General features: G+C 39.7%; 1 protein-coding gene across 1 annotated transcript in view; it reads left to right on the top strand.

Moving 5' to 3' along the window:
- The window catches only part of LOC109399616 (uncharacterized), a 578,312-nt gene that overhangs the window by 307,484 nt on the left and 243,315 nt on the right, over positions 1-27,513 (top strand). The window contains exon 3 of the mRNA XM_062855872.1: positions 10,598-11,051. Within this exon, the coding sequence (XP_062711856.1) occupies positions 10,598-11,051 (454 nt within the window). The remainder of the gene's footprint in view (positions 1-10,597; positions 11,052-27,513) is intronic.

Here is a 27,513-nt window from a genome sequence, read left to right on the forward strand (position 1 = left end):
CCTTGGAATTATCCCTGGAAGAATTAAGGTGGAATTTCTGGGAAAATTCCTGTAGCAACCATTAGGGAAAATTTTGGAGAAATTCCTGGAAGAATCCCTTGAGAAATCCCTAGAACAATCCTTGGAGAAATCTCTGGAGAAATCCTCGGGAAAAAATTTGGAAGAATTCCAGCAAGAATTTATTCCAAAACACTAGTGGATATTCTGAAGGAATTCTTGGAAAAACCCATGAAGAATTTATACGAAATACTTAGAGGATTTTTATTCGATAAATTATACAAAAGTTTCTCCGAGAATGTCTACAAAAGTTATCATCAGAAAAAAAAACTTTATGAGCATCTTTGGAAATTCCTGCAGAAGATCCTCCGGAAATTCCTCCAGAGATTCCTCCAGAAACTCCTCCAAAGGTGGCTTCAAGAGTTCTCCAAAGGTTGCTTTCAGAGATTCCCTTAAGATTTTTTTCAGAATTCCTCCAAAGTTCGTCCAAGAATTTCTGCAAGGATTCTGACAGCCATTTTTTCAGGGATTCATCTAGGAGCTTCTCAAGGAATTCCCTTCAGAGAATCCTACAGAAATTCCTCCAAGCATTCCTGCAAGGATTGTCCTAGAAATTCCACAAATATTACACTAAATTCTGTTTTTACGCGATTGATGCGTTCGCGCAAAAAAAGATCGTGTAAAAAAAGTTCGCGTAACTTCGAGAAATCGCGCAAAAAAAAACCAAAGGAAATTTTTTTTACGCGATTTGTTCTCCGCAAATGACCAAAATCGCGTAAAAAAAAGTCGCGTAACTTCGAGAAAATCGCGTAAAAAAAATCGTACAAAAAAATCGCGTAAAAAAAAAGTCGTGTAAAAAAAGAATTCAGTGTATTGTAAACGATTTCAACGTTTTTGATCTTACCCCTAAGAAGGCAGCTCAATTTAGCTGATTTATATACGATATAGAGCGACAATTTTTACGATTCGAAGAAATCGCATATACGATGCTAATGAACTTGAAGCTCGACATTTAGAACGTATGATTTTGTTACGATTCTATCCGATTCAGTGCGATCCTACCGATAGTATCTGCTATCATGCACCTTTTATGATTTTATGAAACGGAGTCGAAATTGAAATTTCATCTGGCATTCTTACGCATTTTAACGCAATCATTGTTAACAAATATACATATTATTATACAATTCTGATTCAATATATGAAAATATATGATTTTTTCCACACAATGATTTACGATATGTGGTTCGCTTGGACTACTCCGGACAATATTGTCCAGAGGATGTGTAATAGCGAGTTTGGCTGGAATGCCGTGGACAATGGAAATTTGCGATTTCGCGGGAGCCCCATATTGACAAGTCCTTCTGTGTGCTGGCTGGCTGACTTACGGGAAGGCCAATATCGCTGTGTATATGGTATCAGTTCTTGATACTTGCTGTGCAGTTGGAAGAAGGCGTGGCACCAGCATTCTACTTTGGTGAACTCCCCAAAGCATGTCATCGATGTTCGTTGCTGCAGGCTGCGCAGCTTGAGGGCGCGATGTGCAATAGCAACCTCTCTGAAGCAATGCCTTCTTGGTGGTTCCGGAGTGACTAAGAGTTTGGCCGTAATAGGAATGTTATTTAGTGGGTCGGATTAATGGTGGCTTCATTTCTGGTTGTAGAAGACGGTCCTTACCCCCACCCTACCTGAACATCCCCGTTCTGTTGTCTGTCTGTTGTCTGTTGAGCAGATTATCCTTCCAAGGCTTAGAGAAAAAGACGCACTGGATATAATTGAAAGGTGGAAGCAGGACTTTGACGAGCACCTAGGCGGAGCAGAGAACGTAGGCACAAGGAGCAATGGCGTGGATGAAAATCTTAAGATCATGTACTGCTCCTAAATATGTCGTGATTGAAGGGCACCGCGCAATCATAAAACAAACAAATGTTTGAGAACCCCTCGTATCCCACTGATGATGGCATTGAAAATTGGAGTATTTGGCTCTCGCCGAAAACCCATTTGGATCGAATCCAACTTGGTTGAACGCGCGGACCGAAGATAAAAATTGCCCTCCATGGAAGCAGAAGCCCGAAAAGTGCATCCAGATATGACGTGCCGATAGAAAAAAAAACGGCGGCGAGTAGTTACCCTGCAAACCGGGTCGGAGCAGCAGTTTTAGTAGTGGCAAACGAATATGCGAAATGGCTGGATGGATCCGATGATGACGACGGCACGACGACGACGACGCCGACTATGGCGATGTTGATACTACGGTTGTTGCCGCCAAGCAATTGCGGAAGTGCTATCATAATTATAATTTATGAATGAAATGCTCGTTCGCGCCAAATGCATATCGTGCCGATTTTGTTTGCACTTGTTTTAGCGCATTTTGCGTGCTTGCGTTGATAAGGGGGTGTGATGGGGTGCCAGATGTGGGAAGTAGTTTTATTTTAGCAGTTGTCGCGAAGGATTCGTTTTATAGAGAAAGCAATTAATTTTAGCTATTATGAGCACAGGGCCCATAATGCCGAAGTGGTAGATGAACTGGAATACAACGAAGGCCAAGCTGCAGGTGACGGATTCGATTCCCGGTCTGTCGAGGTTCTTTATAATGCAAAGTTTTTATACTTGGGAACCTCTTGAGAAAAAAGCCCTGTTATATCCGTTACAAGATGTTTTAGTGAATGTAAAAGTATCTGGCTAAAATCTTGAATAGTTAAACATTTCATGTGATCAGAAACCTTACATTCATACACTGTACTCTTAATAACATTTATAATGAAATTTACAACACAGAAAATGCACACAAGAACGTTCAATTACAATAGGTAGTACAAGTACAAGTGCCAAAGGTTCGGAAATTCACAAAGAAGAAGCAAAACATGCAACAACAGCAAACTAACAAAATTCCCAACAATAGCTCTTGGGATTACTCGACGCGCCATGCTGAGTGTGGTGGAACAAGCACACCATCTCCGATATGCTGCGCTGCTGCTGATGCTCCAACAGCAGTGAAGTTAAGGGTTGATTTATTGTTGGATTGAGCAGAAGCAAATATTTACACCGCAGCAGCGGCAAGAGAATCTACATCGTAGATGCACAAAGCTGCAATTTTTCATTCATTTGTACATTTATTTACACTGCAACTTGAAAGCAGAATAGCAGAATACATTTTCTCTTCAACCGCGGGACGAGGAGTTTCGGATGAAACTACAGCCTGGTTTTAAATGCTTTTGGTGGTTATTTGGTATTTCGGGGTTGCTTAACTTGAGGAACTAATTGAAGGCAGGTGTTGTACATTGTTTTTCACAATGAAACCAGAGGCTACACGGTGAGAAGTCTCACCAGCATTTACTTAATAGTGAAAAGACAAAAAAAGAAGTTAGAAGATAGAGATAGAAGATAGAAGATAGAAGATAGAAGATAGAAGATAGAAGATAGAAGATAGAAGATAGAAGATAGAAGATAGAAGATAGAAGATAGAAGATAGAAGATAGAAGATAGAAGATAGAAGATAGAAGATAGAAGATAGAAGATAGAAGATAGAAGATAGAAGATAGAAGATAGAAGATAGAAGATAGAAGATAGAAGATAGAAGATAGAAGATAGAAGATAGAAGATAGAAGATAGAAGATAGAAGATAGAAGATAGAAGATAGAAGATAGAAGATAGAAGATAGAAGATAGAAGATAGAAGATAGAAGATAGAAGATAGAAGATAGAAGATAGAAGATAGAAGATAGAAGATAGAAGATAGAAGATAGAAGATAGAAGATAGAAGATAGAAGATAGAAGATAGAAGATAGAAGATAGAAGATAGAAGATAGAAGATAGAAGATAGAAGATAGAAGATAGAAGATAGAAGATAGAAGATAGAAGATAGAAGATAGAAGATAGAAGATAGAAGATAGAAGATAGAAGATAGAAGATAGAAGATAGAAGATAGAAGATAGAAGATAGAAGATAGAAGATAGAAGATAGAAGATAGAAGATAGAAGATAGAAGATAGAAGATAGAAGATAGAAGATAGAAGATAGAAGATAGAAGATAGAAGATAGAAGATAGAAGATAGAAGATAGAAGATAGAAGATAGAAGATAGAAGATAGAAGATAGAAGATAGAAGATAGAAGATAGAAGATAGAAGATAGAAGATAGAAGATAGAAGATAGAAGATAGAAGATAGAAGATAGAAGATAGAAGATAGAAGATAGAAGATAGAAGATAGAAGATAGAAGATAGAAGATAGAAGATAGAAGATAGAAGATAGAAGATAGAAGATAGAAGATAGAAGATAGAAGATAGAAGATAGAAGATAGAAGATAGAAGATAGAAGATAGAAGATAGAAGATAGAAGATAGAAGATAGAAGATAGAAGATAGAAGATAGAAGATAGAAGATAGAAGATAGAAGATAGAAGATAGAAGATAGAAGATAGAAGATAGAAGATAGAAGATAGAAGATAGAAGATAGAAGATAGAAGATAGAAGATAGAAGATAGAAGATAGAAGATAGAAGATAGAAGATAGAAGATAGAAGATAGAAGATAGAAGATAGAAGATAGAAGATAGAAGATAGAAGATAGAAGATAGAAGATAGAAGATAGAAGATAGAAGATAGAAGATAGAAGATAGAAGATAGAAGATAGAAGATAGAAGATAGAAGATAGAAGATAGAAGATAGAAGATAGAAGATAGAAGATAGAAGATAGAAGATAGAAGATAGAAGATAGAAGATAGAAGATAGAAGATAGAAGATAGAAGATAGAAGATAGAAGATAGAAGATAGAAGATAGAAGATAGAAGATAGAAGATAGAAGATAGAAGATAGAAGATAGAAGATAGAAGATAGAAGATAGAAGATAGAAGATAGAAGATAGAAGATAGAAGATAGAAGATAGAAGATAGAAGATAGAAGATAGAAGATAGAAGATAGAAGATAGAAGATAGAAGATAGAAGATAGAAGATAGAAGATAGAAGATAGAAGATAGAAGATAGAAGATAGAAGATAGAAGATAGAAGATAGAAGATAGAAGATAGAATATATAAAATATAAGAAGAGGGGGATTTTCTTCCAGAATCCTGGGAGGGATTCCCCAAGAATCCTGGGAGCGATTCTCCCAGAATCCTGGGAGGTATGCTCCCAGAATCCTGGGAGGGATTCTCTCAGAATCCTGAGTGGGATTCTCCCAGAATCCTGGGAGTGATTCTCCCAGAATCCTGGGAGTGATTCTCCCAGAATCCTGATAGTGATTCTCTAAGAATTCTGGGAGTGATTCTCCCAGAATCCTTGGAGGAATTCTGCCAGAATCCTTGGAGGGATTCTCCCAGAATCCTGATAGGGATTCTCCCAGAATCCTGATAGGGATTCTCCCAGAATCCTGGTAGGGATTCTCCCAGAATCCTGGGAGGGATTCTGCCAGAATCCTTGGAGGGATTCTCCCAGAATCCTGATGGGGATTCTCCCAGAATCCTGATAGGGATTCTCCCAGAATCCTGGGAGGGATTCTCCCCGAATCCTGGGAGGGATTCTCCCCGAAACCTGGGAGGGATTCTCCCCGAATCCTGGGAGGGATTCTCCCCGAATCCTGGGAGGGATTCTCCCAGAATCCTGGGAGGGATTCTCCCCGAATCCTGGGAGGGATTCTCCCCGAATCCTGGGAGGGATTCTCCCCGAATCCTGGGAGGGATTCTCCCCGAATCCTGGGAGGGATTCTCCCCGAATCCTGGGAGGGATTCTCCCCGAATCCTGGGAGGGATTCTCCCCGAATCCTGGGAGGGATTCTCCCCGAATCCTGGGAGGGATTCTCCCCGAATCCTGGGAGGGATTCTCCCCGAATCCTGGGAGGGATTCTCCCCGAATCCTGGGAGGGATTCTCCCCGAATCCTGGGAGGGATTCTCCCCGAATCCTGGGAGGGATTCTCCCCGAATCCTGGGAGGGATTCTCCCCGAATCCTGGGAGGGATTCTCCCCGAATCCTGGGAGGGATTCTCCCCGAATCCTGGGAGGGATTCTCCCCGAATCCTGGGAGGGATTCTCCCCGAATCCTGGGAGGGATTCTCCCCGAATCCTGGGAGGGATTCTCCACGAATCCTGGGAGGGATTCTCCCCGAATCCTGGGAGGGATTCTCCCCGAATCCTGGGAGGGATTCTCCCCGAATCCTGGGAGGGATTCTCCCCGAATCCTGGGAGGGATTCTCCCCGAATCCTGGGAGGGATTCTCCCCGAATCCTGGGAGGGATTCTCCCCGAATCCTGGGAGGGATTCTCCCCGAATCCTGGGAGGGATTCTCCCCGAATCCTGGGAGGGATTCTCCCCGAATCCTGGGAGGGATTCTCCCCGAATCCTGGGAGGGATTCTCCCCGAATCCTGGGAGGGATTCTCCCCGAATCCTGGGAGGGATTCTCCCCGAATCCTGGGAGGGATTCTCCCCGAATCCTGGGAGGGATTCTCCCCGAATCCTGGGAGGGATCCTCCCCGAATCCTGGGAGGGATTCTCCCCGAATCCTGGGAGGGATTCTCCCCGAATCCTGGGAGGGATTCTCCCCGAATCCTGGGAGGGATTCTCCCCGAATCCTGGGAGGGATTCTCCCCGAATCCTGGGGGGGATTCTCCCCGAATCCTGGGAGGGATTCTCCCAGAATCCTGGGAGGGATTCTCCCAGAATCCTGGGAGGGATTCTCCCAGAATCCTGGGAGGAATTCTCCCCGAATCCTGGGAGGGATTCTCCCAGAATGCTGGGAGGGATTCTCCCAGAATCCTGGGAGGGATTCTCCCAGAATCCTGGGAGGGATTCTCCCAGAATCCTGGGTGTGATTCTCCCAGAATCCTGGGAGGGATTCTCCCAGAATCCTGGGAGGGATTCTCCCAGAATCCTGGGAGGGATTCTCCCAGAATCCTGGGAGGGATTCTCCCAGAATCCTGGGAGGGATTCTCCCAGAATCCTGGGAGGGATTCTCCCAGAATCCTGGGAGGGATTCTCCCAGAATCCTGGGAGGGATTCTCTCAGAATCCTGGGAGGGATTCTCCCAGAATCCTGGGAGGGATTCTCCCAGAATCCTGGGAGGGATTTCTCCCAGAATCCTGGGAGGGATTTCTCCCAGAATCCTGGGAGGGATTCTCCCAGAATCCTGGGAGGGATTCTCCCAGAATCCTGGGAGGGATTCTCCCACAATCCTGGGAGGGATTCTCCCAGAATTCTGGGAGGGATTCTCCCAGAATCCTGGGAGGGATTCTCCCAGAATCCTGGGAGGGATTCTCCCAGAATCCTGGGAGGGATTCTCCCAGAATCCTGGGAGGGATTCTCCCAGAATCCTGGGAGGGATTCTCCCAGAATCCTGGGAGGGATTCTCCCAGAATCCTTGAAGGGATTCTCCCAGAATCTTGGGAGGGATTCTTCCAGAATCCTGGGAGGGATTCTCCCAGAATCCTGGGAGGGGTTCTCCCAGAATCCTGGGAGGGGTTCTCCCAGAATCCTGGGAGCGATTCTCCCAGAATCCTGGGAGGGATTCTCCCAGAATCCTGGGAGGGATTCTCCCAGAATCCTGAGAGGCATTCTCCCAAAATCCTGGGAGTTATTCTTCCAAAATCCTGGGAGGCATTCTCCCAGAAACCTGGGAGGTATTCTCCCAGAATCCTAGGAGGGATGCTCCCAGAATCCTAGGAGGGATGCTCCCAGAATCCTGGGAGTGATTTCCCAGAATCCTAGGAGGGATTCTCCCAGAATCCTGGGAGGGATTCTCCCAGAATCCTGGGAGGATTCTTCCAGAATCCTGGGAGGGATTCTCCCAGAATCCTGGGAGGGATTCTCCCAGAATCCTGGGAGGGATTCTCCCAGAATCCTGGGAGAGGTTCTCCCAGAATCCTGGGAGGGATTCTCCCAGAATCCTGGGAGGCGTTCTCCCAGAATCCTGGGAGGGGTTCTCCCAGAATCCTGGGAGGGATTCTCCCAGAATCCTGGGAGGGATTCTCCCAGAATCCTGGGAGGGGTTCTCCCAGAATCCTGGGAGGGATTCTCCCAGAATCCTGGGAGGGATTCTCCCAGAATCCTGGGAGGGATTCTCCAAGAATCCTGGGAGGGATTCTCCAAGAATCCTGGGAGGGATTCTCCAAGAATCCTGGGAGGGATTCTCCAAGAATCCTGGGAGGGATTCTCCCAGAATCCTGGGAGGGATTCTCCCAGAATCCTGGGAGGGATTCTCCCAGAATCCTGGGAGGGATTCTCCCAGAATCCTGGGAGGGATTCTCCCAGAATCCTGGGAGGGATTCTCCCAGAATCCTGGGAGGGATTCTCCCAGAATCCTGGGAGGGATTCTCCCAGAATCCTGGGAGGGATTCTCCCAGAATCCTGGGAGGGATTCTCCCAGGGTGTCAGGCCATTCGGCCGAAGGTCATTAGGCCGAAGGCCATTCGGCCGAAGGTCATTAGGCCGAATGGTCATTAGGCCGAATGGTCATTAGGCCGAATGGTCATTAGGCCGAATGGTCATCAGGCCGAATGGTCATTGGGTCTTCTTCTTGCCGTTACGTCCCCACTGAGGCAAAGCCTGCTTCTCAGCTTATTAACTGAGAGCTTCCTCTGCAAATGACCATTTTGCATGTGTGTATCGTGTGACAGGCACGAAGATACTTTATTGATGCTGAATCTACTGATATTTTACCCATGAATTTTTCCTTCTTTTAAATATAGGCTGTTCTTTCTAGTATCATTGCTGAAATAGTTTTTGGCGCTGAAACTGCTGATATTCAATTCATAAATTTTTCCTTCTTTAAAACATAGGCTATTCTTTCTAGTTCCATTGTTAAACTAGTTTTTGTCAAAAATTGTTGGAAAAGGTAAAAACAACGGCTAACATTCAATTCGTCCTGATGACCATTCGGCCTAATGACCATTCGGCCTAATGACCATTCGGCCTAATGACCATTCGGCCTAATGACCTTCGGCCTAATGGCCTTCGGCCTAATGACCTTCGGCCTAATGACCCAGCATCTTCTCCCAGAATCCTGGGAGGGATTCTCCCAGAATCCTGGGAGGGATTCTCCCAGAATCCTGGGAGGGATTCTCCCAGAATCCTGGGAGGGATTCTCCCAGAATCCTAGGAGGGATTCTCCCAGAATCCTGAGAGGGATTCTCCCGGAATCCTGGGAGGGATTCTCCCAGAATCCTGGGAGGGATTCTCCCAGAATCCTGAGAGGGATCCTCCCAGAATCCTGGGAGCCCAAGTAACAATTTCATTGCTGATTGGGTTTGTTTGATTTTTATTAGGGTTTTATTACAGCAATAATTAAAACTCGCAGTTTTATGACTGCTTTTATGAAAACCATTGATAAAATGTTTTATAGTATACTTGAAGATATCCATAAAGACAGATTTCAAGAGTAAACAAAACTTTCCGATTTGTAAACCTTCTGGCAATCATTATTACCGCAATAAAACTGTTAAAACTCTCAACAGATGGCGATCCGTTCGATTTGTAACGACATCTGTTGGTGGAAAAGCAGAACTACGACATTTCTAGGTTTATTGCGGTCATCATAAAAGTAAATTTGCTTTCGTTTTATTTTCGCTGATTATGGTTGTCGCCATATTGAAGAATTAGCTAACGTGAATGGAAAATAGTTATTTTGCTCAAATTAGCAATGAATCAATTTATTTATTTATTTATTTATTTCATTTCGTCAACCGACGTAGACTAGTACATTATACATATACATATTTTTTTCTTATTTCTTAATATTATAATTATGAAATAATTATGATTAGTTTGCCACCATTTCCATAACATGCTCACATAAATAAACTATCTCTGCTGAGTTTTCTTGTGATTCGAAATAGTTTTACTAAATAAACAAATTGATTTATTTCATTCCAAGATAATAATATTCACTATTTTTGAAGCGCATTAATTTTATGATTCTGCCACCCCAATATTCACGGTAAAATTGAATGCGCATAAGCCTACCAACACAATAACAACTGAAATATTACTTTGAAATGACCGCTTCTACTTACGAATGATGTACCGTCCTGAACTTTACATGCCATGAAGAAGCTTCTCTGCATCTTGAGCTGTCATAGTTTTTGTTGAAAAAAAAACAACAACAATCGAGAATGGGAAATTTTTCTACTAAGTTTTAAAACAGTTTTATTGCTACTCTTAATGCGGTTTGAAAAACCTCTCCGAGAGTGGTCCACTTAGCCGGAAGATGCTCTTAAAGAGGTTATCAAGAGGTTTTGATGTATATATCAGTTTTAATGCGAGTTTTATAAAATTGGTCATGAAGATCTCTTGTAGAGCCGAACAAAACTTAAAATGTTACTTGGGAGGGATTCTCCCAGAATCCTGGGAGGGATTCTCCCAGAATCCTGATAGGGATCCTCCCAGAATCCTGGGAGGGATTCTCCCAGAATCCTGAGAGGGATTCTCCCGGAATCCTGGGAGGGATTCTCCCAGAAACTTGGAAAGGATTCTCCCATCTCTCATAGTCACGAGGGGATTCTTTTCTCATTTACAATATTTATATTTTCATCAAAACTCTCATCATGCTTGTTTTGTATGGCTTTCAATGCATGTTCTAAAATAACACTAACGTATATTTTTCTCATCTCTTCCCCCACCAGGGTCACCCATGTCGTCGACACTGAGCGACAGTGATAATCCATTGCACACAACGGATTTCGATGCGAACACAAATCCATCAACACAACGAAGTCTGAGGCCACATGGCTCCACCACCGTAGTGCCAGTGACAGTATCGACCGTACCGACCAGCCACACTAGCTCCCCTGCTCCTCAGCAGCCGGACCTGCATCCGAGCGTTCCGGCACCCCTGCACCAACATCAACCGCCGGCAGCAACACAGTCACAGTCGGAAAAAGGGCCACCCCCATTGTCATCAGCTCAACAGCAGCGCCATCGAACGATCAACTCGATGAATCTTAATCCGACGACACCGGCCATGGTGGTCAAACCGGTCGACGAGCACCGGAAACTGCTCAAAAGCACCGGACCCATACTGAACTACGTCTTCGATTCGCATCCACCGTACTACAAGTCCAACTACTACAACACCCGGTGAGTACCTCTCTGACCCGGTCCTCGGTAGAGGAATCGATTTTCTCATTTTTTTTTTTTGTGTGAGAAGAATCCTTGTCCTGTGTTGCATATTGTCGCAGCCGAACAAGAGAGGTCTAGAGCGAGCACCGGATCCACTAAATTCCGAATGATCTACCCCACCAGAAGCAGAATGGATTTTGTGGTGCGTGCTACAGACAGAACGGTTATTGGCGTTTTTTGGGGGGTTCTTTTACCATGCTGAAACATGAACTCGGGGAGGGGTAGTCGGGAGCGACCATCGGAACAAAACCATTCGTTCCGTCTGGTGCATTCCGATGCTTTTTAGGTACAGGCACTTTGCTTTTTGAAGGATTCGACGGCATGTTTGCTGGCTATCCATGACATGAAGGAAATGTGGGCATGGATTTTCGGTTACAAGTGAAGTGCATTTTCTGGAACGTCGTCGTTATCCACACGAACGAAACCGAAACGATGCTACTGCCGCCATGAAGCTTTGTAGTTGGATTGTGCATTTCTAAACAGATGCGTTTCTGCGGTAGAAATTCAAGCATGTTGTTCGTGTAATGAAAGAAGTATGTACATTCGAATGCGACGTTCGAGAAAATAATATCCGGGCCACGATTTGATTTTACAGAAAGAAGAACGTGTATGATTCTTTTTTGATCATGATGATAACGACTATATGGCGCCATCCACAAATTACGTAACGCTCTAGGAGGAGGAGGAGTACGGCCTAGCGTTACGGCCCATACAAAAAAATTCAGGTTTTCATACAAAAAAGCGTTACGGTGGGGGAAGGGGGGGTTGAAAAATGTCTATTTTGGCGTTACGTAATAAATGGATGCTGCCTATTTGGAAATGCCATTTTCATCAAAGATGAAAATAAATAAGGGGCCGTTCATAAACCACGTAGACTTTTGGGGGGAGCTCTACGCTAGAAACAAATGTCTTAATTTTTGTATGGACAAAAGTCTACGAGCGGGATCGGTGGGGGGCTCTAGGATGGCCAAATTTTGGTCTACGTGGTTTATGAACAACCCCAACCCAGCTCAAAGCAGCTGTTTTTCAACCGATTTTAGTTTTTTCTTCGAATATGAACCTAAATGGTATTTTGTTTTTATCTAAAAATGACTTATGAAACATCCCAACCTTGTGCAAAACTATATCCATATCCACCCTCAGTCCATTAGTAAGCTAAATTTTAGATGTTTTTTTCAGAATAAAGTTTATAAAAGAAAACATCTACATAACTCTTCATCTAAATTGCTTTTCCTCTGACAAGTGGAAACAACAAACTACTACACCGAGTGCAAATTCTAGTTTAACTCAAAGATTTGCAAATGGAACTAAAGTTTGTAATAATCGAAAAATAATGGAATATGTATCTCATTCCATATAATTTTAAACAATATGATTTTTTTAACCCAGTCATTCCTTTGAAAAATCTGTCAGTAGTTTCTTTGGGAAGTTTCTTTGCCATTTCTGAAAATTTCTTGGGCGGTTCATTCACTTTTTTGAGAATTGCCTTGCAATTTGTAGCATTTTTTTGATTAAAATTGCTCAGGCGATTTTGTTTGAAAAATCCATTGCGAAAACCTCTGGAAATTTATTAAAACAAGTATTTGATATTTTTTCGATTTTGTTTTATTTTTTTTCAAGAACTTCTTCGGTAATTGCTTTAAAAGTTTATTAATCAATTACATTGGGAATACCTTTACAATTTCTCTGGGCAATTTTCCGACAACTCTTTTAAAATGCTTTATTATAGATTAAACATTTGAAAATGCTTTATTAATTAATATGAGGATTCTGAAGCCAATAGGACAGATTGGTGAAGTGCTAGATTTGTAGTAATGAGCTGAATTTTAGTATGGTGAGAAGGTCAATTCCCAATTTCTGCAATAAAATGATGCAAAAAGCGTGGGTATTAAGATTCCTTGCCTCATTTGATGCTGTTTCAGCAAAACTATGGGCAACAGTGTTGTTGTTTTCTCCATTTCTTGCAACATAAACAACATAGTTACCCAAAGTTTTGCTCAAGCAGCATCAAATACGGCAAGAAATCATAATACCCACGCTTTTTGCACCATTTCATTGCAGAAACGGAGAATTGACCTTCTCACCATACAAAAATTCAGCTCATTACTACAATTCTAGTACTACACCGAACGTGCCCCATTCCTTCGCCATATTTTTTAGCATTGCTTTTAGGAGCTTCATTAGCTATTTTTTTGGATATTTTTTTTTATATTTCTTTGGAAATTTCCCAAATTCCCAAAACGTACTAGGCATTTTTTTTTTTTTTCGATGGGGTGTATAGGGAAAATTCTTGTAAATATTTTAAGTAATTATTTTAGAAACTTCTCCGGTCACTACTTTCGAATAATATTTTAAAAATATCTTTAATAATTCACTCCGCAATTTTTCAGCAATACCATAGAAAAATCCTTTGGCAAATTTGATTGAGTTTTTTTTATTACGTCAAGTCAATATTTCTGATTTTTAATACCCCCTTACCATTATGTCACACATTTTGCAAGAGGCCTTAAATTTTTTTGTATGAGTCTTCAAAATTTGCTGAACTTTCTCCCCCTCACTTAAAGAATGACGTAAATTATGGACGCTCCCTAAGCAATCGGCATTGCTTCTTTATATTGTTTCAAAATTCCTCCAGAAATTTCTTCGTACGGGTCTACAACGGTAATTTCTTTGGAAATCTCGGCATCAACTACTTGATTGTTTTTTTTTAATTCCCATGAGAATTGATTCGGTAATTCTCTTAGACATTTCGTGAAAATTTCTTCGTTGATTACTGTGGCATTTTTGGTTCATCATTTATTTTGTATAATACACGATTATCATAATAAAACTGAATCAACAATTCCTGGCCGCAACACTCAGGTCTTGGCTACAGTCCACCATCCTCGGTCGCGCCCCACATATTTGCTAGATCCTTTTGCATCGAGCAAGTTGGGCGGCACGATGCCCTCCGGGTCTTCCTGTACCAATATACCATCGACATCAGTTGCAAACAGGGTTGCAGTCAAATATTCTCACAACATGCCATGCTCATCGTCGTGTCCTTCCAGCTTTTACCTCCTTCCGGATTCTAGGTTCGCCATAGAATGTCGCGAGATCGTTTTCCATCCTTCACCGTCACACACTCTGCTGCACACCCCGCAAAAAAAATGATCATAAGCACCTGTTGCTCGAACACTTCGAGTGCTCGGATATCCTTTCCTAGTATAGCCCAGCTCTCGTGTCCGTAAAATATTAAAGCTTCGAAGAAATTGCTGAAAATAACCTTAGAGAAACTTAAAAAGGAAGCGTTGAAAGAATTCACAAAAGGGACTTTTGGTGAAATTTCAGAATCCCTGTAAAGAACTTCCGACAGAATTCCTGATGGAATCACTGAAGGTCTTCCTGAATAAAACGCTGAAAAAAATTTCGAAGTAATATATGCAGGAATTTCCAAAAGAATCCCTGAATAAGCTCCAGAGGCAATCGCTAGAAGAGAATGCATCTCCGCAGGAGTTCCTGGATAAAGTCCTGAATCTGTGGAAGAAATTGAAAAGAAATTCCAGAGGGATTCCCTACCACAATTATAAGAGGAATTCGCGAAAAAATCCTTGAAATTATCTTGAAGAGAATCACAATAACTCACTGTAGGGATTTAGGAATAAGGAGGAGAAGGGGGGAATAAACGAAGTATATCTACCGGGGTTCATTGAAGCAATTCCCAGAAAAACGGACGAAGCAATTTTTGATTAAATCACTAAAGAAATGTCCTAAGAAAACCCTAGTACAGTTTTCGTAGCAACAGCTCGATGAATTCACAGAGAAATTCCTGGTAATCCCTTTACTAGAAAGTAATCCCTTTGAAAACTCCCGACAAATTTTTCAGAGGAATTTTGTGAGGAAGAATTTCTATAGGAATAGGTTAAATCCCTTGAGGTATTTGCGGAAGATTTTCGAAAAACATTCCACATTCCTGGATGAGTTTCCGAAGGAATCATGGAGGAATTCCCTGTAAGAAATTCTGAATGAATCTCGTGACAGGGATAGAGTGCGACTCAAAACTCTTTGCGCGCCGCACACTCTGCTACGAGACAACACAACAAATCAGAAGGAGGCGAGTGCATGCAATCGGTTGTGTGTTGCACGCTTAGTTTGCCGGGTGCTGGAGGTCTCCTATATCTCGCGTTCTGCCGTATGCACTCTCTCGGTGCTTGTCTCCGGGATTTGCACTTTGCTTGACACTACGCATGATTGGGGAAATTTTGAATCAAACGACCCATCACTTGTAAGCCCTTGACAAGCCTAACAACTTTTCCGAAAACACAAACTCTCCAATTAATTTATTGGGCGATTTTTTTCTGTTTGTTGACAAGCACAGTCACAAGCACGGTGCATTATTCACTACGCCGTAGAGCTGGTGCTGCGATTTGTCTCTCGCACAGTTACGGAAGCTCTCACTCATAATTCTCTGTCTCTCGGCTAAAACGGGAGACAGCACTTGAGATTGTGTGAAGCACCGCACTGTGCATGCCGCCGATCCCTACTCGTGAGCAAATTATCACCTCACGAAAGCTCAATCAACTTATCAATTGTATTTTTATCGCTTGCGATTGAACTATACACTGCTCACTGAGTGAGCAATGCTCAGCACTGAGAGAAGTTCTCAGCGAAGACCAGGAGCAAAGAGGTGGCAAAACGAGCATGATGTAACTCACAAACGATCTTGTACACATCTGCCAGTGCCGCCTCATGCTCACCCGAAAAGCAGAACAACACCGAATAGGTTGGTTTAAGAAGCTACGGCACGTACGCTCGACACGGTCACAGAAGCAACATTCGCATGTACCGACACCACACCAATAATGTTTCCAGCCTACGATGTTTCGCGATAAAAAAAAAACACGGACACGTTTAGTACTTCCAGTGAGCTGTTCGCTCTTTGAAGGAAGCACGACACTAGACAACGGACTAGCATGCAACGCCCAGTGGCACAGCCGAAAACTTTTCCTGACAGCTGCGGCGGGAATCGAACCCGCGCTCCTAGCACGATGCGACTGAATGCTTGGTGACACTAGCCGCACGACCACGAAGCCACACGAAGCCGATCGAAAAGCTTCGAAAGCGATAAAAAGACAGGCTTGGCTGGATAGCAACAGCTCAACGGTGAAAAGAAGCAGGCAACAATGCTGATCAGCGTCGAGTCTGTTCGTGTGCTATTCGTACGGGATGTTGGTTTGATAAAGCGAGGAAGGGTGAAAACGTATTCGTTTTCGAAAGCGAATCGCATCATTTCGCGAATGTTTTCACTAAATAGCAAGCTGGCTCGTGAGGAACCCCCTTTGGAATAGCTGGAGGAATTTTCAGAAGAATCCATATCTGGTCTGAATATCGTTGTGGTGAAGATCAGAGCAATGCAATCCATCGCCAAGGCTTGAATGTTTTGCCTTATCTCAAAGTCGTTTCGGTAGTATTTATGAACACCAGTGTCACGCGGTGCACATTGGGCAAAATCAAGCCCAAAGGTGTAAAAAAAACTTTCTTAATACAAGACCCTATGTGACCATCAATGGCTTTTTCGAAAGCAAATTTTCTCAAGAATAGGTTGGTTGATAATTCATATACGGGCAACTACTCTGAAGGGAGTCATAGAGCCCGTTTTACCCCCAGTTCCCCCTAAAATTTTAGATTTTCTGTTATTTTACGGCATTTGTTACGTTTTTAATGGTTATTTCGCTGGGATACTATCGCCCCAATTCCATTGAGTAACGTTACATATAAAAAGTCAAAAAATGTTGGAAATTTAAGGGTATTGTGGAATTAGGCAATGGTATATTTTTAAGGTAAAAATTGATTTTTTATTTTTATCAATGATTTTTTACGTGACAATAACTAAATGAATAATCGAATACACATGGATTATTTCTAAAGAAACCATTTTTGGCGAGTTTGATCTCAAAGTATTGGTAATATTTGAGTTTTCACGCATACAAATATGAGTAGTTCTCATCCTAATACCACCGATACCAAACATTTCCAAACGATGAGCCATTGCTTATATACGCCAAAATATCCTAATTTTTTTTTTTTTTTTGCGCATAGTCTCATAGACGGTGACGGCAGTATATAGTTTTAGAGCATAGTTTACCCAAACTCCTCTATAAACTTATTTTTTATTGTTTTTAAATTAAAACAACATTAACTTGAAATTTCTATGCATGATATGAGCTAATATAGATGAAGACCTTACCAGTAAACCAGTAACCTTATCCTCACCATGCCTTTCCTCAAAATGATGTGACTCGCTTACCTCGAGCAGCCACGAATACTCTGGCCTCCTACCAGTACTAACATACTTAACCCTAAAAGGGATACCTGGGGTCCATTGGACCCCAGGCGCCTTTCAGAGCTCGCCTTTGATGGAACACACTCAGCGAGGTGACGAAACTGAGGCCATGAAGGTATCCTTTTTAGGGTTAAAAAAGCAATAAATTGTATGCAATTGTATACAAAAAAAATATTTCGGCTCCGTGAAGCGTTACACGCGTTTGAGCCATAAATAAACGAACTAGATAAAAAAAAAATATATCTGCATCCCATGAAAATTGGAAATTTAGGGTACAATGGGGTTAAATGAAAAAAAAAACAATCCAAAAGCTTGAATGATCATACAAGTTAACAAATAGCTTGTTTGAAAGATAATATCCATACAAGTTCATTAATGATTGATTGATGCACAAGTAGAACACAAATAGCCGGTGCGGTAAACGCCCGTGTTTTAGCAAAACCATGATGAGGGTGATGGGTTCGCAATACAATGCGTTGGTATCCCAGCGAAATAATCATTAAAATCATAACAAATGCCGTAAAATAACAGAAATTCTCAAATTACAGGGGGAACTGGGGTAAAACGGGCTCTTAAACTCACTTCAGAGTAGTTGAATCGTACAATCGTACATGAATCATCCAGCAACCAATTCTTGAGAAAATGTGCCAATTCTCCATCCACATCGGAGATGTAGAGCCAGAATTAAAGCGGCCAGGCCTACGTGCAGCGTCTTTTTGTGGATATAGATTCCACAATTATGATATAGAACGGGAACATCTCGTACCAACCGCTCAGCATAGTATGTAAGTATGAATGTGAAGTTAATACATTAAGAGCGATTTTGCTGAGAAGTGAGGAACCCTGTGAAAAATATCTGAATGAATACTTGGAAGAATTCTTGCGTTATCCTTAGAAGTGTTACTGGTATAAATTGAAGCATAAATCCTTGTAAGAACTCCTCGAGTAATCCTGAAGAAATCCTAAGGCTTTCGGGTGGTTTTTTTGGCGTTACAGTCTTCCAGTGTTGTCTTCTTCCAATGTTTCGATACTTTTATTTAGATCTTCCTCAAAGAATCGAAAAAATATGTAGCATTTTCGTCCACTTGTTGTATTTTTTTTTCAACTTTTAACTTTAAAAAAACAACCACTGGACGAAAAAGCAACAATTTTATTCGATTCCCTGAGGAATATATGTATCGAAACGTTGGAAGAAGAAAACATTCAGTTGTTTTTGACCCCCGAGAAGACTAAAACACCAAAAACTACCTGAAAGTCTTCAAAACAGTCATCTTCAACATAGTGAAATCCTTAGACGAATATATGTAAGAATCCTAGGGTGAGTTCCTGGAGAAATCATAGAAATCTCGGAAGAATCCTGGGATGAATACTTAAAGGATTTTCGTTTAAAAATTCCGAGATATATCCATTGAAGAATTCCTGAAGGAATTCTTAAAAAAGCTTTTGGGAGAATTCTTGATATTTTTTTGGAGGAGTCCGTGTAAAAATTCAAAGAAGAATTCCTAAATTAATTGGAATTATTGGAGGTATCCATAATACAGTTTCAGAATGAAAACTGAGAGGGATCTTTGGGAGGATTCCTGGAACAATTTATGGAAAAATCGTGAAGTAATGTTTTGAAGTTTTTTTTTACGAAATAACGCCTTGAAAACTCTAAGAAGAATTCCAAGGGTAATTTGTTAAACAGCTTCTTCAGACGACTTTCATGAGAAGTCAGTTGAGAAGTTCGAGCAAGAATCCTAGGAAGTATTCTTGAACGAAAAAAAATCCTTGAATAAAATCCTGGACATGTCCTTGGAAGAATTGTTGAATCAAACCTAAAGAATTTCTCAGAAACTCTTTTGGGAATAATTCCTGGAGGAGTTATTAAAAGGATGGCTACAGGGCAACACATTTACTCAATAACATTGAATATGCAACTACTCGCTGCAAGATAGAACTCAAAGCATGTGTCGACATTGCATTGACATTTTTGCTGTTCTTCTGCTTAGGTGTTCAAAATAGCGTCAAGTCAGCATTTCCATCATATAAAATAAACGAAACACAAGCGTCCACCAGTGTCCCATATCCGCCAACTTTATTACCCAACCCATCCGCAAACACAGCCACCTGTCTGGCTTGGTTTGCTTATTCTGCTGAGCGCAGGTTTGCCCCTCGGACCAAAATGTCAACCAAGTGCCCACCATATGGACAACCGACGGACCGAAGTCGACATTGAATCTGTCTGTACAAGCTGACTTCATATCCGTTCTTGCCGAACGAACACGTTGCTTCCGGATGATTCAGCACAACACAAAAATATTGTTGGCATTTTTCGTCCGAAGTAAACAGAAGTGTTCTATCTCTGTGGTGCTCTGGTTACAGAGCAGCTGTTCAGTTGCTTTGGATGAAGATTAGCATGAGCAATGGACAAGAAGTGTCGCCTCATCATCGTTGGAGTCGTTGAAGTTAGGTTTTCAGGAGCGAATGGCGAGTTTCAGGTGATAACAGCTTGAGAACCATTTGTTTCAACAGTTGAATTCAATTGAATCAATTATTTTCGAATGTCGTAGGTCGCCGAAGGATTAGGTTCCAATTTCGCTTGAATTTTTAATTCAATTCAGCTCAGTCTTGAGCAGTGATTCCCAATCACTGGTTCCTCAAAGTCCTCACGGACTTTGTTCCACGCGTAAGAGTCTAAAACGGCCTAACGAAACTGTATCCTTTCAAAAGCTTGAGAACCACTCGACACGTATAGCGAACCCATCTCGCAAAACGGTTAACATTCGATTTTGGTGCTCGCTCGATTGCTCCCACTTGTTTCGCATGGTCCTGCCTGACTGGGAGCGGAACGAGCAGCTTCGAAAGACGCCAATTGCCATTCGGAAATGGTTTCGACAGTTTGGTTCACCACCATCGAATCGTATCAACACCGCGCCGCGCCGGGGTCGGCACATTGTCGAAGTTGTCTGGCTGCTCGATATCTCCTTTAAGTGCATCCCAGCAATGCCATAACCGTTTTTGCAGTTGCACTTTGAAATTGGTTTTGTTGTTGATGTGTGCTATTAAAGGGGGTATTTCGGGTGTTGTGAGCTTCAAGCTAGAAAAAAATATGGCACCACCACATAATGTATACAGTTTTGGTTCTAGCGGCCATCGAACCAAACGGGATGAACATGCCAATAAAAGTTGATTGGCAATTAAAACCGTTGTGGGCGATGTAGACCGGGGTCATCAGAGCGTGTAATACATCGTGAATAGGTTTGGCTAAAAGCTGTGTTAAGAGCTGTGCTTGTACTACGTACTATCCATGCAAACAATACTGGTGTATTTTGGTACAGTAAACTTTGTCAACAACTCAAGCGATGTAACAAGTGTTCTACATATTTTTTTTAAGTGTGTTATCAAAAGTGAAAAACACGAGTCAACCACTAATTATAATGAAAAGTTTCGAAATTAAATGAACTAACATGAATCACGTTAGAATTTTTGGTTAGAATTGGAAGACAATGAGGATTTTGTCAGCCTCTGGTAGCATTTTGGGCTGACAAAATCGGAATACTTTTTGAAATCAACTCTTAACTCATAGAAAAAGTTCTGAGTCAATCATAATAGCACATGAATGACGAAGGACGGGTTGGTGACCAAAAATAAGAACAGTTGTCGATAGCAGTGAAAAAAGAGAATATTCAGTGTTTTAAATAGTACAAAAATGTATTTTGTGCATTTCACAGCAGATTCATTGAATATTTAACTTTTCTTCTTGTCATAACATCCCTTCTTGCAACTTTTATTCGTCTACACTGTCAACATAAGACAGTGAACGGCAGCTGCCAACGAATGAAAATAAACCCAACATCTGACCTGATTCTCACGATTTGCTAACAGGATTCCTTCGGATTTTTTTTTCCAAAAATTCCTGCGAAAGTTTTTCTAGAACCGCTGAATGAATTATCGACCTTTTACTTCAGTGATGTAACTTCATCTTCCAGAGGTTCATGGAAAAACTATTTGTCTTGGGGTTGTGGTGGGAATTCAAGGTTATCTACCAGAGATACAGGAATCTCTTGAGGAAACATGAGATAGAATTCTATCTGGTTCAGTGAAATAATAGGTCGATAATTCCAACAGCTTTCCCTAGAAAAATTCTCGCAGGAGTTTCTGAAGAAAATATCTTGAGGAGTGCCGGGAACAATTTCAAGAAGAATTCATGGAAGAATCATTGGAGAAATTCTGAAAAAAACTTTAAATTTCGATAGTTTTAGAATTTTAAGAAAAAAAAATCAGTGAGGGAATCCTTGAAAAAACTTCAAATTCCTGGTGCAATCCTTGCAGAAAATTTCAGACGTATCCTCGTGAAAACTTTTGAGGAATCCTTGGTAGAATACGTTGGAAATCTTTGGAAAAATCCTCGGAAAAATTTCAAGAAAAACCATTGCTGAAGCTTCTGGAGGAATCCTTGGAATAATTTCTGTTTAAATGTTTGAAGCATTTTCAGGGGATCCCTTCGAAAATATTCTGGAAATCATGTCCATTTCCTGGCCACTTTTCCCATACCGGGATTCCGGACAAAATTCAAGGTTAATCCCGGGGCATACCAAAATCCCGAATTTTTTAGGAGTTCCAATAAAAACTTGAAATTGACTGTACATACATTTGAAACATGAACTGTTTGTGAATTGTTACCACCACGCTATGTCCAAAGGGAAGTGTAATGAAAAGTGAATGTACCTCAAAACTTATTCGTAAGAATCACATTTTTGGACCCCTAGATTCAGAAAATGTGTGGTTTAAAATAATCCATCTTGGGTTTTTTTCCCATACATTTTTATATGGGACGAAATTGACCTTATATTGACTTTTTTCGATATTTGATTGGAAAAATAGGAAAAAAATCAAAAATATCAAAAAACCCAAGATGAAATATTTTAAACCGCACATTTCCTGAAACTAGAGGTTCATAGCTACGATCCTAGGTAATAACATTTGAGGTACATTCGATTTTCATAATACTTCCCTTTGGACATAGCGTGAAGCATCAATACCCAACTAACAATGATAGCTGTATAACAGCTTATTCAGCTTAAATTTTCAAACTCAAGTTAAAGAGCGTTTTATTCATCTGTTGTTCAGCAATAATATTTGCTGTGTATCCAGCTATGTATTAATATTTTTAGCACTAATATGTAGTGAACTATGACTTGATGTAAAAATGCTTATCTTAAGAAATAAAAATTGACACATTTTTGCCCGTGCATTTTTTCCGTTTTTTAATCACTTTAAAAAGTTTTTCAATGAATAATCATGAGCTCCATTTGGAAAAAAACATCATGTTATTTTCTCAAATATATTACTTTGAGTATATATTTTCATATTCTAATATTTAATATGGAAGTGATACTGGTCTGCAGTTTGTTTAAGTTGTTAAAATCCAAAGCAGATGCAAAACCTTCAATAATAAGACTGTCTGGTATTGAACATTTTCCGTTACTTTCTATAAAATATATAAAGATGTTTTTGATTGCTTGAATTTCCAAATGTCAGTTTATGTTTTGTTTTCAAATTAAGCAAATTCCGGGATGAGTATAATTTAAAACTCTATCAAATTATACTCATCCCGGAAATCCCATTTTTTCAGAATTTCTAAAACTCTACCCCAGAAATTGTAAAATCCCCAAATTAATGAAATACCGGGATTTTTTGTCACGGGGGATGTCCCGGGATGCACACCCGGATAAAAACTAACCATAGAATGTATAGTGAAAACCATTCCTGCACCATACAGTGTACCAGCTACAATAAAGTGTATTGTAATGATATGGTTCGCTATACTATACATTTACATTGGATTTTTATGTAACAATATATTATACTGTTTTTCTTACGTTTGAACCATTCACTTTTCCGAAACATTATTTTTCCGTGAATTTGTAATTATTTCTGGTGTTCGATTTGAATAGGTCGTATGTTTGCTGTGATTCCTATATGCAGATTCGACCTATTCAAATCAAACACCAGATTTATTCAGTTTAAGATTTTTTCCGTGCTTTGTTTTGTTGATGTTTGTGACTTTTTTGATGCAAAGGAAAGCAAAGAGAAAAAAAGTGAATAAGTTGAATCATCAATTTAAAGTCAAATGCGATTGACAAACTTTATCTTTGACGTAGAGCCATCTTTAACATATGGACTGGACTGAACATTGAAATGACTTTTAATATAGGTTCGTCTGCGGGTTCGCTTTTCAACCTAACTTATATTTGAATCGAACTTGACAGTTATCTTATGAGTTGTTATGTATTTCAAACTTTAATCAAACTGGTGCCTCAATATTGCAATAACAGTTAAGCACGCTGTAATGATACTTATGTACCTCGTCACCCACTTCATGCAACTACATTAGTGGTCTAATAACACTTAGCGCGCTCGGCATAGTTCCATCATGCCGCTCAAAGTGTTGCCACAAATAATGCTAAGTTTGCAAAACCCGGTTATCTGGCTGGTGGGGCATGGGAGCCTAAGCTTCAACTGTTAATGCAATCAGAGACTACTCAGACTTAGACGTGGGCGATCCTATATATGAAGGGTTATCCAAAACGCTCTGGAGAATTCCCAAAGCGCATTCTAATAAATCTAATAAGCCTAAGATGCCATTAACAGGAGGAAAATGGCAAGATAATATTACAATATATGGTTTATGTAATGTAAAACAATACAACATAACAAAAGAAAACCATTCCAAAACCATTTAATTAAATGTATAACCAGTAGTGAAATTACAATTAAAAACAATTTATTTACGGTACATTTTATTGTTTGAAACCATTCATGTACCATACAATGTACGGTATATTTAAACCCACGTATCAGTATTTTGAACAATTCATTAACAATAAAATGTATGGTTTTGCAAAAAAATATATATGGAGAAAAATATTTTTTTATATTGTTACGATACTTAACAACCTGTATAATATATTGTAAAAATCTTATTTACAATTCACGGTATGGTATTTTACATTACATCTAATTGTTTTTGTATTTTTTATTTTTACAGTGTTGTCTTTTGTAAAAATATGGTTCTAAATAGTACTGTTACAATACAACGTTTGGTTTTTCTACTGTATTTTTTATTCGGGCACTCTTATCCTGGAGGAATCCATTAAATGATATTCGGTGGAAACTTGGTAATTCATGAAAGAATTCCAGGACGAGGAACTTCTCCAGGAATCCTTAGAAAAATTTATGAAGAAATCTTTAGATGAATTTTCGCATGAATCCTTAGAAAAAACCTTATTGAAATCATTGGAAGAATTTCTGGAGGAAAACTTGAAGAATTCTTGAAGGATCCCGTGGGAAAATTCTAGAAAGAATATATCAAACAGTTGAAATTACTGGAGGTACAGGGGATGGCCAAAATGTTTGGGATACGCAATTGTTTTTCTGTCACAAAAATGTTCAACATGCTGTAATTTTTCATAGAGTGCATCAAAAAATCTCAAATTTTGACTGTTTGTTCACCTATATATGTGCATGATTGGTGCAAATTTGAGCTCGATTGGTTAATCTTTTGCGAAGTTAGAATCGTTCTGGTAAAACATTATTTTTAGACACTAATTTTTTAACTGTCATATCTCGTAAACCAGTGAACCGAATTGAATAAAATTTTTAACGTTTATCAACAATATATTGATATTTATAGAATGTAATACTTTCTCACGATGAATAAAGTTATACTGGTTTGACATTTTCACCCATATAAAGGAAAATAAATCAAATTCACAATATCATACAAAAATTACTAAATGTGTTATTCTTTCAATCCAAATAGGCCCTAATACATCTTATCAGAGATATCTTGAGAGCAGTAGCAGAAAATCTTAAGATACCAACAATAAAATTTAATGGCATTGATGTAAAAAAATTACATTTTTTCTAGAAAGATCCAAAAAGTTTCAATCCATGATAACTTTTTTCAACGTTCAAAAAGTACCTATGGTTTAATGACATGAGAAGCATCAATGTATTGCTGATAAACGTTCAAAAGTTCATAAAATTCTGTTCACTGGTTTCCGAGATATGACAGTTCAAAAAAAGTTGTCTAAAAATAGTGTTTTACGAGAACGAAAGTTTAATCAATCGAGCTTAAAATTGTACCAATGATGCACATATAGTAGGTGAACAAACAGTCGAAATTTGAGAATTTTTTATGCACTCTATGAAAAGTTACAGCGTTTTGAATTTTTTTTTCGAGAGAAAAAAAGTTGCCTATCCCAAACATTTTGGCCAATATTGCGAAGAATTCTTAAAGATTAGGTTGATAATTCCTGGTAAAGAATGTGTTCTAAGACAAATCCTCAGAGGAATCCTCGGAAAAACTCTGGTACGAATCCGTGAAAAGACTCATTAAAAACCCTTAGAAAATTTCTGGAAGAATCTTTGAAAGAATTGATTCTGAAAACCTTTGAAAAACGTCCAATTTGTTTTGAAAATATTCTGGAGGTACCATGGAAAGAATTTTTGTAGGAAACATTGACTTAACTTTCATTCGTGCACTAGCTGCACTCACTGCGCTTACGTATTCAACGCTCAGTATGCCTGCCTCAGTTGATCATTATAATCTCAATGCACGACTAAGGTTAATTAAAAAAGGAATTCCTGGAGAATATTAGGAACAACTCTTGGAGGAGCCCTTGGTAAGATTCCTGAAGCAGTCCTGGAAAATTTTCTGGTGTTATTTTTTGAAATATTCCTACGAAAGATTATCTGGATGAATATTTACAAGATTTTCTTCCCAAGATTGAGTTCTTCAAGACATCCTTGGCATACTTTTTTGAAAGAATCATTGAAATTATTTCAGATTCCTCTTTGATTTTTTTTACGAATCTTTTGAACATTTTTTTATAAATCCTTTGAAGAACTCCTGAAGATGCCTGTGAAAGAACTCGAGAAACAATTCATAAAACAATTGGGATTCCTGGAGGTATCCCTAATAGAATTTCTGGAGAAATTAGTGGAGGATTTCTTGAAAGAATTTCCTGAGGCAAATCTTGGAATAATTCCTAATTCTTGGAAGAAGAGAAGAGAATTCCTAAAGGCATTCATGCACGTATTTCTGGAGAATTTTGTGGAAGAATCCGTGAAAGAATCCTTAGAAAATTCTTGAACGAACTTTTGGAGAGATTCCTTGGTGTATTCATGGAAGAGCCTCTGAATGGTTCTTTGATGGCATTTCTCAAATAATTTTAGGAAAAACTTTTTGGGAAGTCCTTAGAAGGATTTTGGGAAAACCTATAGAAGAATTACTGGAGAAACCCTTGGAGATGTTCCTTAAGAAATCTGTAGGATAATACCAGGAGAAATCTTTGGAAGAATTTTTGAAGAAATGATAAAATTTCTGATAAAATCTTGGAAAGATTTTTTTTTAAATTGTGTGAGGAATTATTGGAGAAATCGTTGAAGAATTTTAGAATATTTTAAAACATTTGTTCTGAAAGAATCATTAAAAGAATTCCAGGGGAACCCTATCAAATATTCATGGAAGAATTCTTTTAAGAATTTCAGGAGGAATCTTATTATGAACTTCTTGAGGAATCATTGGGGTAATTACTGAAGAGCCACGTGAAAGAATTCGAGAAAAAAAATCTGAAACTATTCTATTGGTATAAAGAATATCTCACCAAATAGAGTTACTAGAGGAATTCATGGATGAATCCATGGAAGAAATCCTGGAGAGGAATCCCTGGAACGATTTTCTAAATAAAATATTTTCATAATTCTTGGAAAAAATCTCGAAAGAATTTCTAGAGACAACTGTGGATGATTGTCTAAAAGCATCTATGCTCGAATTTCTGGAGAAGCTTGTAGAAGCATTCGTGAAAGAGTTCATAAAAGAGTTTTTGGACCAATCCGGGAAAAAATCCTGGAGAAGATTTTTGGGGTTTCTGGTTCCAGCTTTCTAAGAACAATGTAGCAAGTAATTTAGTGTAAGTCCTCGAGGAGTAATTTTGGAAGAACTCCTAGAGGAATCCCTAAAACAATTACCAGAGAAACCCTGGGAAGAATTCCTGAAAGATTTCTTGGGAAAATTCATGGTGGAATCCTCGCAAAAGTTATTGTCGA

Source organism: Aedes albopictus, chromosome 3 (assembly GCF_035046485.1).
Source record: "Aedes albopictus strain Foshan chromosome 3, AalbF5, whole genome shotgun sequence".
Classification (NCBI taxonomy): domain Eukaryota; kingdom Metazoa; phylum Arthropoda; class Insecta; order Diptera; family Culicidae; genus Aedes; species Aedes albopictus.